At 41.2% G+C, this 18,773-nt stretch overlaps 1 protein-coding gene across 1 annotated transcript in view; it reads left to right on the forward strand.

The window, feature by feature from the left end:
- abat (4-aminobutyrate aminotransferase) overlaps positions 1-18,773 on the forward strand; it is a 193,663-nt gene that overhangs the window by 110,917 nt on the left and 63,973 nt on the right. The window contains exon 5 of the mRNA XM_072268745.1: positions 2,366-2,483. Coding sequence (XP_072124846.1) covers positions 2,366-2,483 — 118 coding nt within the window. The remainder of the gene's footprint in view (positions 1-2,365; positions 2,484-18,773) is intronic.

Here is an 18,773-nt window from a genome sequence, read left to right on the forward strand (position 1 = left end):
TGCATTTTAAATATTTTCGGATGTCGGCAGGTAGATTTGATGATTTGGTTTATGGTCTCCAACCATTTATTTCGCATCAGTGTACAGACATGGCAGAGAAAAGCAACCAGAAATGCGTAAGAGGAAATGCGATGCTACCAAGCGGACCAATCACAGTTGTCACGGTCTGCGTTGCCGCGACGCGTGAGTTACATTTTTGGGGAGGTGCACATCACCCTATTGCATAGGGTACGCGGTACTGACAGCATATATTTGACGCACAAGTATAAATCAGCCTTAAGTTTCCCGACGCCTCTCTGATCAGCTGAACAACTGAGGGAAGGGCTGATCCCCTTAACTGACCGCCCTGGCACCGCAAGCAATTTATCTGCCCCCCTAGCCAGAGAAGATACCCTGAAAACTTTCCACCAATCTCCTGACACAGGTATGGAAAGCCCCCCAGGTGCTGCATTTTACTTCCAGTCAAACTAAACACATTTTCCTCCACTTTCAAATAACTGGCAGCTGTCACTACGGGGTAATTGAACCTGACAGTTCTGACAACGTCAACAGCCCGCCTATCCAAACTTCCAACCAATCCCTGTTGCTTTCCCTCAGCTGAACACTGCCGCTCATCTAACAACCGAGAGAGATCCACTCCGCCCACGTCTCGTACGCCTCTGTCCCTTTAGGGGTGGACAATATCCCAGAAACCAGGCGGAGCCTGCCATAGCTGGAACATTTATTCGCAGACACTACCTCCGAATCAGACCACTCTTTCCTCTCTCTCCTAACATTATGGACAGCGCATGGCCCCACCTCACCTGGGGCACCAATAGACACTGACAGTCCCACCACCATCTTGTCAGCGCTAGTCTGATATCGAACAAAGACCTCTGGGGTACCAACAGCCACCCCACCCGCGTGCAGTAATAACCAGCAATCCCACAGAGGTACACCAGCTTTCCGCGCCCCGCAGCATGCATAATTTAAACAGAGCAATCACACAGCATCGAACGGAACCCAAACCCGGACGATGGCCCCCACAATGTAGCCTCCTGGCAAGCCTCAGGCTCGCTCAGCTCGCTTTCGTCGAGGGGGAGCAGCCTTCGACCCCGCCAAACTGGGTAATCCAGTTTGTGTGGTTGACGTGTGATGTACCCCACACCGCCAGTTAACAGACAGCACACAATGTACGATTTACAGATTACACTTTATAGATCTTACTGGAATTATGTATTTAATAGAGATACAATATAAAAGGAAAGTAAAAGGCACCAAACATATCAAAGTTCAACCACTTCATGCACAACCGTTGGAGCTCAATTACCAGGATTTTCTTTCCACCATTCAATCTCTTCCAACCTCCTCGATCCGCCGCCTGGGACCAACAGCGGTGGTCGACAAGAGTGCGTCCAGCACGTCCTTCCTCTTCGGCTCTCCTCCCGAAAAGCCCTGGGCCTCGGACTCCCTCTTGGGTCCGATCCTCGCCCAGCTTACAGCATCTCTCTCATCACGTCTCCTCTCTCTGTCCCCATCACGCCTTCTGCCCAAAGCCCGCAAAAACAATAGCTTACAAACACACAAGAAAGAATAATTAATATCCCAATTGGTTAGCAAATGAATACAATTCTCATTATCAGTAATTATAACCCATCCAAGCTGCTACCGTTAACTCAGCAGTTAACATTACAGAGAAGCCATTTTATTATAACATAACAAAGAAGCCATGTTATTAGCCCTAGCAGTGACATAAAAGAAGAAACCCTTGCACAAGTATTCAGAATCTTTAAATAATATTAACATGTTGCCTTTCATTGCCAAGAACCATAATGTAAATATAATGTAACATTTAGTGCAATGATTTAAATAAAGACGTAAAATTGGAACCAAATCTGGCTTGTCTGATTCCTTTGGCATCATGAAATCCTGCATTATTATGATTCCTGCAGAACACATAATCGAAATTTCTATTTGGAAAAGTTAATACTTATTCAGATTTTTGTGTGAGTAAAGATGAGCAGCTCAACATGTGAATTTCTGTATGACAAAGTGTTCTGCACAACTTAATCATTTCTGAATAACAAAGTTCTGGCTAGATTCATAACATCTTTATTGTATTTTCTACAGGTGATCAAAATTCTCCCTAAACTCATTTCTTGGGGAAGCATAGATGAATAAGTAAATTGAAATTATAACATGATTGCTGCTTGTATGGAATGAATAATTCATACCAGAAGCATCTTAATTTCCAAGTATTGTGGCTTTGATGTTGTGTTTCCTGCAATTAACTGCAGCTATTGAATTGGACTGTGAGCATGTTTGAAAGTGTTTTACCCTCTACCAACGTTAATGTTAAGTTTTCTTCTTTTTCTCTCTCTCTCAGAATGTGGATGCAGTTAATTTCTTTTGTGACTATGAAGAGAGTAAGGGTAACTACTTGGTGGATGTTGATGGCAACAGGATGTTGGATCTTTACACCCAGATCTCTTCCATCCCTATTGGTAAGGGCTATATCTTTTACTATGTGTTATATTAGGAGCTACACAGACCAGGAGAGAGATCCTACAACATAGCTTTTATCCAGCAGAATGTTTCTTCAGACAGTACCTTTCACTGTAAACATCTCTTTTTCATAAACATCATAATGTTTCAAAGTTGATTATCTAAATTATTTCGAGCAGGATCTTTACACCAGTGACTTCATGCATCAACTCCTCCAATAATGGAATATTATGTCTGCCTCCTATCATCTTATGGAGTCACTCTAGTTTAGCATTAACGGTTCTTCAGGATTGTCCTGGAGTCTTCAAAAATTGAAGGTAAATATCTCATTCATGGCTTTAGCTACTGTAGGAGTTTTTCTGAAATTCTGTTGCCTAATGCTTGGAGGTATTAATTAAAATTCAGGAGTAATCTCTATTCAGAAAGTGGACCTATCCAGTCTGAGGAGTTTTTCATTTTAATTTCCTTTCTTTCCACACTCGGTGGTAGTTATTCTTGTTGGCCCATCAAGTTCCTTATTTACGTATACACACATTAATTTGCACTCTTTCCAGCAGTTTGTGGGTAAGTGTTCCCACCTGACCCTGCATGAAACATAGACCTAGAATTTTGATCAATTCATGCCAGTTTATTTAACCACAAATCACATGTTATAACCTGAGTTGGATCATGCTGGCAAGCTGGATGAAAACAGCCAATCGGGAAGTTGGAACAGGCACTTGAATTTGTAATTCACATTAGCAGAACTGATATTTTCTGAGTGTTACAAGTGCATCTAATAATGTCACTGCATTTCCCATTTCCATCCTTATCAGCATAAATTGGAGCTCAAAATTGCAAGCTATGACCTTGGTTGAAAAGTCAAAAGCACATCTCATTTTTTGGTACATTTTACTTATATGCAAATCAGTGGATCAAGTCTCATTGTATGATCATTGTACTGGCTCTGCATCTCATTCAGACATGAAGCCAGTGTTGTGAGTAACTCCCCTCAAAGCAGTGGATTATGTGGAGAATTCCACACACATTGATGATAGCCTTGTCCCTGGCGTTTTCCAGATTCCCACTGGAACCTTTTATGCAACTCGCTAGGAGAGTGGGCCGTGTAACATCTGACACTTTCCCTGTACATTGATTGACAAAGGGCCGGCAATGGGGTGAATCTATGCACTTCCTCACTGAAGAAGTCAGTCCTGTTTTAGTGTATTTTTCAGAGGTAAATCGCCCTAATGCTGTTTCAGACCTCTTTCTGGGCTTTTTTTTGTTTGTCTTTACAAGGGGGGTATGAGACAATGCACGGTGATGGCTCAGCACACTGAACATCAGTGAACCCCAATTTTTAGGCAACTTTTGCTGAATGAGGAGGGTTTAAAGGCAAAGAGTTCATTCTGCCATTACGTAAGAACATAAAACATAGGAGTAGAATTAAGCCATTCAGCCCATCAAGTCTGCTGCACCATTCCATTGTGGCTAATTCATCATACCTAACAATCCCACTCTCCTGCTTTCTCCATGGAACCTTTGACACTCATACTAATCAAGAACCTATTAACCTCTGCTTTAAATATACCCAATGACTCCACATCTGTCTGTGCAATGCATTCACCACCCTCTGGCTAAAGAAATGCCTTCTTATCTCTGTTGTATTCAGAGGCTCTGCCCTCTGATCCTAGAGTCGCCACTATCGGAAACATTCTCTTCACAGTCACTGTATCTAGGCCTTTCTACATTTGATAGGTTTCAGTGAGATCTTCCCCCATTCTCTCATTCCTGCTCTGAGACTCTGCTGTCGGCAGACCTAGACTAGAAACTGGAATGGCACATACTCACGATGTCATTGAATGTTCCCATCAGCAGGAGCGACTGTTTGTCAGTGCGTAGCACACTTCTTTTCAAAATTGATCAATATGTATACTTAAAAGCTTTGCCTGTGGATGGAAATTAATGCAGGAAAGAAGTTTAAAAGAAAATTGAATAATCAGTTGACTCCTTTTGCTAATGAGCTCTGAACAGTCATGTATTGGTTAATGACTAATGACCAGTTGCAGAAAGTCAAGTGATGCATCCTCCTAAATATATCGAGCTAGAGCCTGCATCACGACTCTGGACCATTTGTCATCTTCTTGCAAGCCTACTGCAGCTGTTGAAAGTTTCCTTCTTCAGAACTATATGGTAACAGGCCTTTCTGGCACAACGAACTCCTGCCACACAATTATGCCGTGTACCCATGTGACATACTAGTCTACCAACCAGTACAAATTTGGAATGTGGGTAGGGTTGCCAACTTTCTCACTCCCAAATAAGGGACAAAAGTAGCAGTCAAATACGGGACACTTGTGTTTACCCCGAGAAAGACTACCATGACCATGAAGCCTTGCGTGGGCACCTGTATGCGCATGTGTGTACGTGCCGATTTTTTTTCTACAAATCGGTTTTGGCAATTCTGTTCAGTGAAACTACACTGTACATACATTATTTCTACTTTATATAGGCTGTGTATTTATCATATCATTCCTGCTTTTACTGTATGTTAGTGTTATTTTAGCTTTTATGTGTTATTTAGTATGATTTGGTAGGTTTTTTTTGGGTCTGGGAATGCTCAAAAATTTTTCCCCATATAAATTAATGGTAATTGCTTCTTCGCTTTACGCCATTTCGGCACAAAAGGTTTCATAGGAGCACTTTTCCTTAGCGGGGGAAATACAGGACAAGGGCGGTCCCGTATGGGACAAACCAATTTAGCCCAATATACAGGATGTCCCGGCTAATACGGAACAGTTGGCAACCCTAAATGTGGGAGGAAGTTGTGTATTTAATATTTCAGTAATGTTGTAAATATATTGTTTCATTAAGCATTCCTTGTTTACACAATGCCTTTCGCATTATATGTAAAAGTACATGAAAGGCCTACGTCGTCACATCATCACGTCACCACATATTTGTGCACCTCTCTAAAAGCAGGCACAAAGTAGATGTGCCTCTCCCAGCTCTGCATTTTCTTTCAATTAGTTTTATGTTCAGGAGTTACAAAACATAACAATGACAATGAGGAAGTTTTAAGTGAATCCAAGACAACTACCTACCTATTGAATCACAGTGAACTCACATTTAAAAGAGCAGTTAAAATCACCGTACCAATGGAAACCGCAGACAGAGACTCAACTGAGTTGCAATCTGGAATGAAAGTGAGCTTGAGCAAAATTGCAATGTCTACAGACACAGGGGCACACACATCCCAGACCAATGCAGATTTAAAGGTCAAAAGAGCATGTCGGGCAAACAAAAATAAATGTACTGCACAGTGAAGAAAAAAAGATTAAAAAGTCAAGTCACCATTTCAAAAATAACATTAAGTTGCACGTTGTTGATGAAAAATCTGTGTCAGTTCTGAGAGTGACACAAGACTGAGTAGCCTTGAGATTTACAATGTGAAAATGACAAGGAACAAGCAATATGGCTTACAGCAGAAGTGTATGGCAAATTAATTAAAATGGAATTGAACACTGGCTTGGCTGCTTCAGTCAATACACAAAATGAGTTTGAACAATATTTCAAAGGTACAGTATTGAACTGAAGCCTGCGGATGTCCAACTGAGAACCTGTACTGGAAAAAAGATGACTCCTGTGGGAATGACATTTGTAGCAATGAAATTCAACAACCAACAAGCAATATTGGGCTTGTATGTGGTAAAAACAGGTTGGCCAGCATTGTGGGAATGTGAGTGGTGGAGACAACTAAAGTTGATTGAAGGTCCATCCACCATTTGCATGCCACATCTTCTGCAATAGGTTCAACTGAAAATGAATTAAGAAAAGTGCTGGATGATGTCACAGCAGTGTTCAAGGTTGGCATTGGGAAACTCGAACACATCAAGGGTAGATTAATGTTAAATAAAAATGCTGTACCCAAGTTCTACAAAGCCCATCTGGTTCCTATACTATCCGTGATAAAGTAGCCAGTAAGCTAGGTCACACGGACGCTGAAGGAGTTCTTTCCAAAGTTGATTGGAAGCCATGGGCAACATCAGTACAGGTTTCCCCCGCCATCCGAAGGTAGAGCGTTCCTATGAAATAAAGCGAAGAAGCAATTACCATTTATTTATATGGGAAAATTTTGTGAGCATTCACAGACCCAAAAAAAACTACCAAATCATGCCAAATCACACATAAAACCTAAAATAACAGTAACATATAGTAAAAGCAGGAATGATACGATAAATACACAACCTATATAAAGTAGAAATACTTTTCCACAATCATTGCCGGCACTGTTCTCCGTAGCGAAAATCTCACTCAAGCACTCTCAGCAGAAAATCTCACGCAAGCGCTCTCGGCAGAAGATCTCACTCAAGCACTCTCAGCAAATACACTCTCTCCAGTAAGCTATGAAGCTGCCAAATCATACCAAATAACACATAAAAATACCTAGCCTATATAAAGTAGAAATAATGTATCTACAGTGTAGTATCACTTATGGGAATCGGGAAGACAGCTTGCCGAGCACACCGATAATGGTGTGTTAGACTGAGTCTTCGGAGTTTGGGTGTTGCAGTGGCCCCCACGCTCCAGGCAGCGAACCGATACCGATCCGCGAAGCATGCAGGGGTACAGCGGTAGCCAGGAGGCACACAGCACATCTTTAAGAAAAAGTCAAAATAAACAAGCTAATTAATTAGGTGACGCCCGGCACGTAATTGTCGGCCCAGGAGAGGCGACGCAATCGGCAATCGCCTCTGATCTAGGCCGACATTTACGTGCCAGACGGCACCTAGTTAATTAGCATGTTTATTTCGGCTTTTTGCTTAAAAATGTGCTGTGTGCCTCCAAGCTACCGCTGCATTCTCCGTGAATCGGTGTCTATCCGCGGCCTGGGGGTTGTCTGTTTCCATCAGGGCAGGCAGGTCATCTTCTCCTATGACTGCCTGCCTCGACGTCGAAGGTCGAGGTTCGTTGTCTGCTGTGGCTGATGTGGAAGGCTTATTTGACTGCTGAGCCTCGCGCATTTTTCTATCATACAATTCTTTGTAAGCACTCAAATCATCTTGCAAATATGCCCTAAACCCAAGTACCATTTTAAAATTAAAGTCGTACTTTATCATTGCAGCGAAAATCTCACGTAGTTGCTTCACGTTCAGTTCCTGGGCAACTTCACTTTCGCTACTGAATTCAGTTTCGATTGTTATCCTTTCCTCTTCCAATTGCATCAGTTCTTCATCTATCAATTCTTGGTCATGGGATGCCAAAACCTCTTCAACATCATCTTCGTCAGCTTCCACAAGCCAAACTCACTTTGTCCTTACTTCGTTCACCACGATCAAAACGCTTAATTATGTTAGTTTTACGCTAAGTGTAACACCCATACGAGTTCTTTTAGGCTTTTCCGATACCTTAGAACTCACCTTGCTAACAGATGCTCACAGGGATGTGTTTAAGCAATGCCAGCTAGAATGCCGTTCCAAATCTGGGGGAGAGCAGCTGCTCGGGGCACGCGCTGCCTTTTATCGCACGCTGCCTGTTATTGCGCGCTGATTTTTCCACACACTGCTTTTCTTCGTAGCAGTGAAAACACATTCTGTTCGCAAAAACAGGGAACTAATGTAGGTCTTTCGTAACAGTGAGGTTTCGTAAAGCGAACGTTCGAAAAGCGGGGGACACCTGTAGTCCAATAACCATGAAGGATGAGTTTGTCAGGATCTGTGGTAGTTTCAATGTCACAATCAACCCAGTACTGAAAGTTGATCAATATTGTCTGCCCAGGATATATGATATCTTTCCCAATCATTCTGGAGGAAAACACTTCAACAAAGTAGACTTAGCTGAGACCTACTTACAGGTGGAGATTGAAGAAGAGTCCAAAGTGTTTCTCACCATAAACACTCACAAAGGGCTTTATCACTATAATAGGCTTATCTTTGAAGTAGCATCTGCAGCTGCTCTCTGGCAGAAAGCTACGGACCGGGTTACCTGGATGGCATCATTATTACCAGTAAGGATGATAAGGAGCGTCTCCAAAATTTCATGACAGTGTTAAAAAAAAATAGAAGATAATGGGCTCAGAGCCCATTCTTCCAATTTGTCCAAGTCCTGCTACAATCACGTGGCTTCCTCAGCACTACCTGCCCCTCCACCTATCTTCGTGCCATTCGCAAGCTTTGCCACAAAACCACCAATTCCATTATCTAAATAACTGACAAACAATGTGAAAAGTAGCAGTCCCAATACTGACCCCTGAGGAACACCACTGATCACTGGCAGCCAGCCAGAAGAGGCCCCTTTTATTCCCACTTGCTGCCTCCTGCCTGTCAGCCTGCCTGCCTGCCTGCCATGTAGTATTTGGAGTTACAAAATAAAACAGAAACTGGTGCTCTCAGAGGAAACCCACATGGCTATATGGAAAGCATACAAACTCCTTATAGACAGTGATGGAATTGAACCCAGCTCCATGGATCTGTAATAGCATTGCACTAACTACAACACTACAGAGCTACCAAACTACATTTAAATGTATGAAATATCAAAAGGGACATTCTTTCAATTTCTTAGAGGCAATAAACGTTATTTAGAAATTCAAACAATTGCAAATCAAAATGAACAGGGAGATTTTCTTCCTTTACAAATATGTCCATCCTTAGAGAAAGGAATTTACAAACGCTTGTAATTTCTGATCAATTCTCCATATTCGTCCTACACACAAAGATATATAAATCAAAGGAATCGTAGTATGATTTAACTTTGTTTTTATTATTCGTTTTTCAGAATTTATGCATCATTGTTAAGGCCAGTTTTTATTGCCTATCAGTAATTGCTTTTGAACTTACCAGAACCATTGCAGTCCAAACTAAATAGATTGCTAAATAATTTCAGAAGCCATTTAAAAGTAACTTGCATGTGAATGGGTGGGTCTGGAGACACAGACGAATCACACCCAGTATGCATGGCAGATTTCCTCCCCAAAAGGCAATTGTGAACCAGGTGGGTTCAACCAAGTGATGTTTGTGGTCGCCATTACAATGACATTGGTGCTGTTTTCATTCTAAATTACAGGTTATTAATTGAAATTAAATTCCATAGTTGCCAATGGAATTACAATTTCTGCATTGCTAGTTCTGTATCCCAGCCACTTAGCACTATCCATTTCCAGCATCCAGATTCAACCTTGACCACATGCTACCATTGTGAAATCACGTGTTCTCTTTGTGAACACATGGGTTTCCCTCAGGTGCTATTTTCCTCAAGTAGCCTAAAGATGTGCTGATTAAAAGATATAATTGTCTACAGTAAATTAGCCCAAGTGTCAATGAATGGAAAATTATGAGAATGTGAGAAAGGGAGAATAAGTCAAGTAACGAGATTGATGGAATTTCGTTGAGCATTGGCATAGACCAGATGAGCTAAGTTACCTCTTATGTTATAAGAAAATATGAAAAAATTTGAAACAGAGGTGCAGGTAATTTGGGTGTATTTTCAGTAGATATATAGGTGGTGGGATTGAGGTCAGTAGAACAGTGAAGGAGATCGGATAAGGGCTTTGGGGGAGGTGTGGGACAACTGGGGAAACATACTGTAGCTACCAGGTTGCATCAAGTAGATGTGTATGCCTGAAGAAGAGCCAAATCGGAAAATCACATAGCTGAACTGGGGTTCTCAGCGCCATGCTGAATAATGGCAAAGCAGACCTCAAACTGCTCTAGCCGTCTGTCAGTGACCTGTGTGCTTCAGCATGCATCTTATCACATCAAAGTATTTCATGGACATGGTTCTCAACTTAAGCATTCCTTTGGTTAAAAATAACAACTGTAACTAACAGGATGTTACTAGGAGCATACAATGTTCCTTTTCAAATGTAGGTCACCTGAATCTTTTCATTGCCACTTCCTCTTTGTATTGTAATTGCAATCATCAGGGTATAATTTCAGTATTAGATAATGGATCCTTTTTGATAGAGCATTAGACAGAAAATCTCAACAATGAAAGAATGGGCAACATTAATGAAAATAAGATCACTGCAGCATGATGACTCAATGAGACATCACACACTACACTGCATCACTGAAAATCAGAAAATATCGGTGACGATCATGATGCTGAGCTGCAGAAATGAAAATAGCATTGATGTGCAATTGATAGACCAGTGGAAGGATATGAAATGGTGTGTATTAAATTCTAAAATGAAGTAGCATTGCAGGACCTTTAATAGTTAATATCTATCTCTCTCTCTCTCTCTCTCTCTCTCTCTCTCTCTCTCTCTCTCTCTCTCTCTCTCTCTCTCTCTCTCTCTCTCTCTCTCTCTCTCTCTCTCTCTCTCTCCCACTCTCTCTCCCACTCTCACTCCCCCTTTCTCCCTCCCCCTCTCTCCCACTCCCCCTCTCTCCCTCTCCCCCTCTCTCTCCCCCCTCTCTCTCTCCCCTCTCTCTCCCCTCTCTCTCCCCTCTCTCCCCCCCTCTCTCCCCCCCTCTCTCCCCCCCTCTCTCCCCCCCTCTCTCCCCCCCTCTCTCCCCCCCTCTCTCCCCCCCTCTCTCTCCCCCTCTCTCTCCCCCTCTCTCCCCTCTCCCTCCCCTCCCCCCTCTCTCTCTCCTTCCCTTTGGCTCGCTGCCTCTCTCTCTACCTTTCTTTCTTGTGTACTGGTGAAACATCCCTAGTCTAAAGGTCATAGTCTATTCAAGAAGAGTTCTACTTCCTTTCAGTTAACATCCTAGCAATTTAAGTGCTCAAAACCCATTTACTTCTGAGACACTGCCTGTAATGTTAGTACCTTCGTATTGACAAGGTATCATTACAGATACTCTACTGTGACTATCTCCTTGATCTGCTTAAAGCTTGCCCATGAGTGACCAACCAGTACTATGCCGCATCTTTCTTAATCAACTGTCCGAATGAGGCAGTTTCTGCTCTAATGATTGATAAATACCAGAGGGTGTACTACTACAACATTCTTCAGACTTGTCATCTGCATTACTGCCAAGAGCATGACTGGGTCTCAGCTCATAGAACCATACAGCATGGAAACAGCTTCTCAATCCACTGAATCCATACCAATCTCCAAGCACCCATCTACACTGGTCCTGCACTAATTCCTTTTATTCTCCTTTCCCCAAGTCTACTACTCACTTATGCACCAGGGGGATCTCACAGTGGTTAGTTAGCCTACCATCCGTGCTGATTAAGTGAAGATTTCCTTCAGTTTGAATTTCAAATTAGATTCAGTGCTTTTCTGTGTCTGCTCACCAGGATTCTCAGATTTCAGTCATTGTCTTATTCCGTTTCTTCTCTGTTCAGCTTTCTTCAAGCCAATAGGTCATCTGCTATAGGGACAGCATGAAGCATAGTGGTTAGCACATCACCTTACAGCACCAGCGACCACCAGTTGGGGTTCGATTCCCGCTACTGTCTGTAAGAGGTTTGTGTATTCTCCCCATGACCATGTGGAGTGCTCCAGTTTCCTTCTATGTTCCAAAGACTTACAGTCAGAGTTAGTGAGGTGTGGGCATATTCGCTAGTGCCCAGCACAATCCTCACTGATATGATTTGATGCAGATGACACATTTCACTGTACAGGATGTTTCAATGTACATGTGGCAAATAAAGCTTATCTTTATGGTCTTCTACTTATACTAGTATTCAGTCTTTGCTGAAGTTCCTTTGGCTCTGGGTTTATCACAAACAGAACTCTTTCCAATCCTATCTACCAACTGGTGTGTTAAAACAGGTTAAACATGAATAACCACAAGAGATTCTGCAGCTGCTGGAGAACAAGTGTGACACACCCAAAATGATGGAGGAATGCACCAGGTCAGGCAGCATCATGAAGATGAATAAACAGTCAGTGTTTCTGGGCAAGACCCATTGTCACGATGTGTGTGGGCTTGAAATCTCAATTAAATCTGAATTCTTCTAATCAAGCTGGGCATGTTATATTTTAAATACAGTTTACTGTATTTTCCACTCTACTTTGAAATGATAAAGTATCATCTGTCATCTTCTTACCACTTCAGAGCTCAAGTTTCAAAGCTTCAGATTCCTGACTCTTAACATAAAGTGGGTGGAGTTGAATACCAAGGGATTAGGTGTGTCCACTGTGCTGTTTTCACTGGCTGAGTCACCCTTTCCACCTCAACTTTAAGATTGTCCTTCAGAACCACTTTGTGGCATCTAAAATGGTGTTTGCCTGTTTCACGACCAATATTAGTTTATTAATCTGAGTTCTGTAACTTACTTATTGCTTGCTTGCTTTGAACCAATCTTGATTATCTTTATTAGTCCCACCTGCTATGCTGTAATACTGCAAACATTAGAAAATTTAGAGATGTTGGAAATCCAAAGCAACACACACAAAATGCTTGAGGAACTCAGCAGGCCAGGCAGCATGTATGGGGAAAAAAGTAAACAGTTGACGTTTCGGACCAAGACCTTTCAGCAGGATTGGAAAGAAAGAGGCCAGGGTAAGAAGGTGGGGGGATTGGAGGAAAAAATGCAAGGTGGTAGGTGATAGGTGAAACCAGGAGAGGGGGAGGGGTGAAGTAAAGAGCTGGGAAGTTGATTGGTGAAAGAGATAAAGGGCTAGAGAAGGGGGAATCTGATTGGAGAGGACAGAAGACCATGGAGGAAAGGGAAGAAGGAGGAGCACCAGAGGGGGGTGATGGGAAGGTAAGGAGATAAGGTGAGAGAGGGGAAACAGGAATGGGGAATGGTGAGGGGGTGGGGCAATTATCATAAGTTCGAGAAAGCGATGTTCATGCCATCAGGTTGGAGGCTGCCCAGGCAGAATATAAAGTGTCACTCCTCCAACCTGAGTATGGCCTTGTCACAGCAGTAGAGGAGGCCATGGATTGACATGTCAGAATGGGAAGTAGAATTGAAATGGGTGGCCTCCAGGAGATTCTGCTTTTTCTGGCCCATAGGTGCTTGATGAAGTGGTCTCCCAATCCACATCAGATCTCAACGGTATACAGGAGGCCACACTGGGAGCACCAGATACAGTAGATGACCTCAACAGACTCACAGGTGAAGTGTCACCTCACCAGGAAGGACTTTTGGGGCCCTAAATGATAATGAGGGAGGAGGTGCAGGGGCAGGTGTAACACTATAATACTGGTTAACTAAAATGAAATCTAAGTCAGAATTTTTTTGATTCTTTAGACCTTTGGCTTGCTTTGGGAGCATGTTAGACAATTGTCACAGCGTTAAAGACCAGGTCATTTATTTTCACCTGTACAAAGCACAGGTTGGGCCGAGCTGGAATGTTGCATAAAGTGCAGTTGGTTCACTTTTGGAAGTATGTAAAGGCCTCAGAGGATGCAGGGAAGACCTATTAGACAAGGTACTGGCAGAAGGAATATCTGCTCGAAGATTAGATTGGAGAAACTGGGGTTGTTCATCTGGAACAAGAAATTTGAGAGGATGTAGACAAGATCATGATGGAATTAGATCAAGGAAGTAGAGGCAAATTATTTCCATAAATCAATGGTTCAGAGACCAAGGCACAGGTTTAACATTTTGAAGGAAAATATACAAAGTGGATATGAGGGGGAGAAAATAGATAAGGGCTGAAGTTTACTCCCTGTGAGAATGTTGGGAGCAGAATCAATCTCTGTCTTCAAAATATTTTGGCTAGAAATGAAAGAAAATCAGTTATAGGACTGTGACAAGGCAAGGGTTAAGATAATGTGCAGGCAAGGATTGTTTACAGTCTTAGCAGTAAACTAAGAGGAGAAAGGCCCTTGAAGGCATAGCTCCCCTCTGCATCGCATGTGCCCAGAGCCATTTGATATACCAAAACAAGATAGGAGGCATTCTCGGGTGACACTCACTATTAGTCATTTATAATAATAAATTCTGAATTATTACTGTTCTTTATCATGTACATTTATTGGTTATTAATTCCTGTATTATTGTAGCATGACTGGTGATTGATTATGTTAAAAAGGAATTTGAACATGCACAGATTACCAATTGGTCAATATCTGTAACCAACCAGTCAAGTTCTGCATAAAAATTGCATTTCTTTGTTCAAACTTTAGACCAGTTTGGTGACAGGTGTGGTTCTGTTCTTCTTGTGCACAAGTATATCAAGTGTGATTGAGGAACGAGTGTGAGTTGTCAGTATCCAGTTGATTAGCAACAACAGAGCTCTGGGGAAATAGGGGGCAGTGAGACTAATGGATTTGCTTTTCCAGGATCTGGTATGGACTAGATGTATCCGAACTCTAACTGTATCATAGCAATGCTGTATTTCTGTGCCGTTAAAATCTAGAAATACTTGACAAGTAAAGATTTAAAGGATCATTTACATTTGGAGTGGCTATTTAGGAGTTGGTATATTTGAACTTGGGCTCTGTAGGATGTCATGTGAGTAGAATGTAAATCATTTTGCAACTTAATCTGTTTACCAAACTGTGTACCCTCTTTGAAGGCTGTGAAAGCTAGGCCTTGAACTCTGACTGAAGCAGAGAATGAATAGCTTCCACTTCGCTGTTTCTGGAAAAAAAAATACTGAGTTGTTTGGGACTCAGAGATTAACAACAAAGAGTCTATATAGACTACTCTAATGCTCATGGACTTTGCTGACTGGGACAAATAGAGTGGATGCCTCAAGATTGTCCATTCTGTACTGTATGAACAGTTCAAGAATCGATCTTGATTGAAGACTGAAGCTCTGTGGCAATAACAGGGTTGTGCATGTTTTCAAGAAGTTCAGCATTCCTTTTGACAACTGGAAAAATCTGAACCTCAGCTGCTCATTCTGCTGAAGCCAGGTCTAAACTGGTGTAGTCAGCGTGAATGGTCTGGCCTTGTTCCCACCTTATCCTGCAGCTATTATGGAAATGTATGCTGCCTGCACCATCAATTAACTGACTTTGTCACATCTCCTTTCATCTTTCTTGATACTGGACCCTACCTTCACCAGTGTGGCACATCATTTGTAAGCTGAGACCTTGGATATCTTCCAGTAGGTACTTGGAACAATATAGTCCGAAGGTGAATCAGTGCCAGAATATCTGTTTTTCAATCTATGTAGTTCACAGTAATTTCACTGATCACCGAATTTCGAGTGAACACAAGAATATATCTCGAATACAATAACCCTCCCACATAGTTTATCAAAGGCTGCCAGAGATTCTGGAAATGATAATATTCTGTAAAATAAATTGAGTCCGACTGGAATTAATAAAATTCTGACATCCTTTCACAGATAAGGAATGAAAGTATCATTCATGTATATCTGTAGAAAGGGAATTTATTTTCCTGCAAGAGACACGTTATAATTTGATGCCATTTTATTTCAATGGCTCAATAGACTTGTTACCTCACCAGTAGGTCTGCATTTGAGAGTCTCAGTTTGTTTTGTCACAACTGAGGTTTAACTTTCATTTCTTAATCAAACCTTGGAATTGAGGCATTTGTAATGTTAATGCCTTCCCTGGAAATAGAAAAAGTGACAGTGGACCTCAGATTACAAAGCTTTATTCTATCAGTTTTCTTCACAGTTAATATGTTGTGTCTTCCTATTCCTTTGATTGAAAGTGGGGTTTCCGTGTAAAAGGAGGGAACAAGTAAAGAACGAGTCGCACTGACAGTGAAAACCGAGAAACATCAGTTGTGTTGCCACAGTATTCAAGTCGGAAAACTGCAAGAGGATGTCAAGAGTCTTTTTTCCCAAACAAGGATTTAGGGAAAATTCAGAAATTTCTAACCGATTGTTTGCATTAAAAAAAGCTATACTTTGTGTTCTGGGCATTAAAATGGAGCTTGATTCTTCATCCTTCTATCCCAGAAGGGTGATTTGATTCCACTATCAAACTGATAAGTGTCCCCTCGAAGGCGATGAACCCAGAAGTGAGGATGTTATCTAGGCTAAACTGAAATTCAGATTGTGAATACCATAGTAACTATAGGAGATGGCTAATTGACTAATAATTTCTTTCACTAAAATGAGCTCGATTGCCCCGGATTTAGTCTGCCTCCTGAAAAGTGCTGCCCATGGGTGTCCAGATAACTGCATTAACTTATTATGAATGAAGGGGGCTGATTGAACCAATGCTCCTTATCAGGCAGGCCTTGAACTACTCTTAGGCATTATATGTAATGGCCTGCCACCAGCAAAATCTTCAATGTCTTTGAAAGCCCATTTGTGTCATAAATTTCTGATTATCCAAGACATTTTAAAATTGTTCAAAATAAACTCAAATAATTAAATATATATATTGTTTTTTAAATATTTAATTAAAAAGTAAAATAATTGAGAAATATGTAAACTCTTTCTCAAGGGGTCAATGAAAGCATTGAAACAGGTAGAGTTATGGTTCTTAGTGCAAATCACCTCTGGTGGAAAATGGAGGGGCTGGTTGAAAAGTGTATGTTGCTTTACTCTACAGCATGTTAGTGCTCATCCACTGGGTCAGAGTCCAGCAGTGAATCAGCAAGTCAAATGTGCTGGCATGTGACCTCCAGTTCATGGAAGTCTGAGGCAAGCTCCGCAACATGCAGACCATACACAGAACTACCAGCTGCAGGTAAAATCAATCTGAACAGGAAGTTTCTTCCCAATTTCCAACCAACCAATATTAATTTGCCCCAAATTAGCAAAGTCAGCTGATAACAAGAAGTTGGAAGTACTAGCAGAGTACAAATGAATAGGCAAAATTATGACAAATTGAATTCTATGTGGAGAAATGAGGGGTCATACACTTTGGATCCAAAAGATATTTCACATACCTGGTGGGATTAAAATTAGGGATCTTAATCTTAGGACAAGGTTCACCATACAAATTGACATAACAGATCTCTTCACTCAAGTGGTTGCAAATCTTTGGAACTTAATACCCCAAAGAGCTGTTAATGCTCAGTAGATGAGCATATGATAAACTGTTCGATCTTTGGAGAGAAAAAGAATTAAGGGTTATGGAGATCACACAAGAGTTGACTGAAGTGGGAGATAATTCAAGATGTTGAACTATGATGTGGTCCATTGCCCTTTTTTTTCTGTTCCTTTATTGGTAGGACTTGTAGGGTAAAATTAAAGGTATATACAGTCAATTGTTGAAATACAGTACAATTTATACAAACAATTAATTCTAATCATCTACATAACTGCATATAGAAGATTGGTAACCTAAAATATAGTGGTAGACGTGGTAGGATCGTCTTAGAGAATTTTTTTCTGCTGGGGGAAATCATCAGATGAAGATATGAGATTCAGCCACAAAAGGCCAATGATGTTAGGATATTTAAAGGTTTCAAGACTAAAACAGTAAGAATATCAAGAATTATAAAGTGAATGAAACTGAGATGCATAACAGCAACATGTCTACGTTGTGGATTTGTTTATTATTAATTGTCACATTATGAGATGCAGTGAAATGCATTTCTGAATGGCTTTTTCCTCTTCCTTGTGCTCCAAATTTATGAACCTTCGGCTCATTACATTGCTGCCAAATATTTGATACCATGGAAAGTTAACATTAACAAAGTTAACATTGAAGGTCAAAAAATATTCACTTGAATTTCTCTTGTAGTATTTATGATTGAATAAAAAGAACATTTTGTATTTTAGCAGCACAAAAAATTTAATTGAACCTTTCTCCCAACTACATTTGGAGTAGATTGTCCAGTAGTGCCTCCCTCTGCCTTTCTACTGTAATAGAATGGGGAGCTGCCCAAAATCCATCCAGCCACGGCCTTTTCATTTTGCTTTGTTGATTTCTAATGTAGCATCAGCTGAAATACTTGCACAATACTGTGTTAGTAACAGTTTACTACAATCCTCTCAGCAATGTAGAGAGCCTAAAATGTTATGCCAAGGCAGACATCCAGAATCATGCAATGCCAGAAAACACTTAAGCATAAGGTAGTCTGGAAATGGAGGGAAAAATTGCCAAGATTTTGATTTCCATTTATATTCCTTTTACTGGAGGAGGCAAAATGGTTCTGTTTTCAATCTTTTCTTAATGCATTGCAACATACTGATTGCTGATGTAACAGTATTTTTCTATTATATCACTGTGCTCTTCCAGCCGCACTAAGCGCCCTAGTACAGATATAAAATAAAAGAAGTGAAATTGAATTCAGAAGCTTGCAACTGCACTGGAATGTGTGAAGAGGAGGGTTGTAAAAATGTCATCAGGACTGGAAAATTGTAGCTACGGGGTAAAAATGGATAAAGTGAAGATAAGATAAAGAACAATGAGAAGGCATCGGATATCAGGGGATATTCGCTGTGGAATATATATACCTAAGTCTCTGAGTAGCATAGATTGGTCCAGTTTGTTCTTCCACCAAGCGAACACCAGAGG

The sequence above is a fragment of the Mobula birostris genome, chromosome 9 (assembly GCF_030028105.1).
Source record: "Mobula birostris isolate sMobBir1 chromosome 9, sMobBir1.hap1, whole genome shotgun sequence".
In the NCBI taxonomy this organism is placed as follows: domain Eukaryota; kingdom Metazoa; phylum Chordata; class Chondrichthyes; order Myliobatiformes; family Myliobatidae; genus Mobula; species Mobula birostris.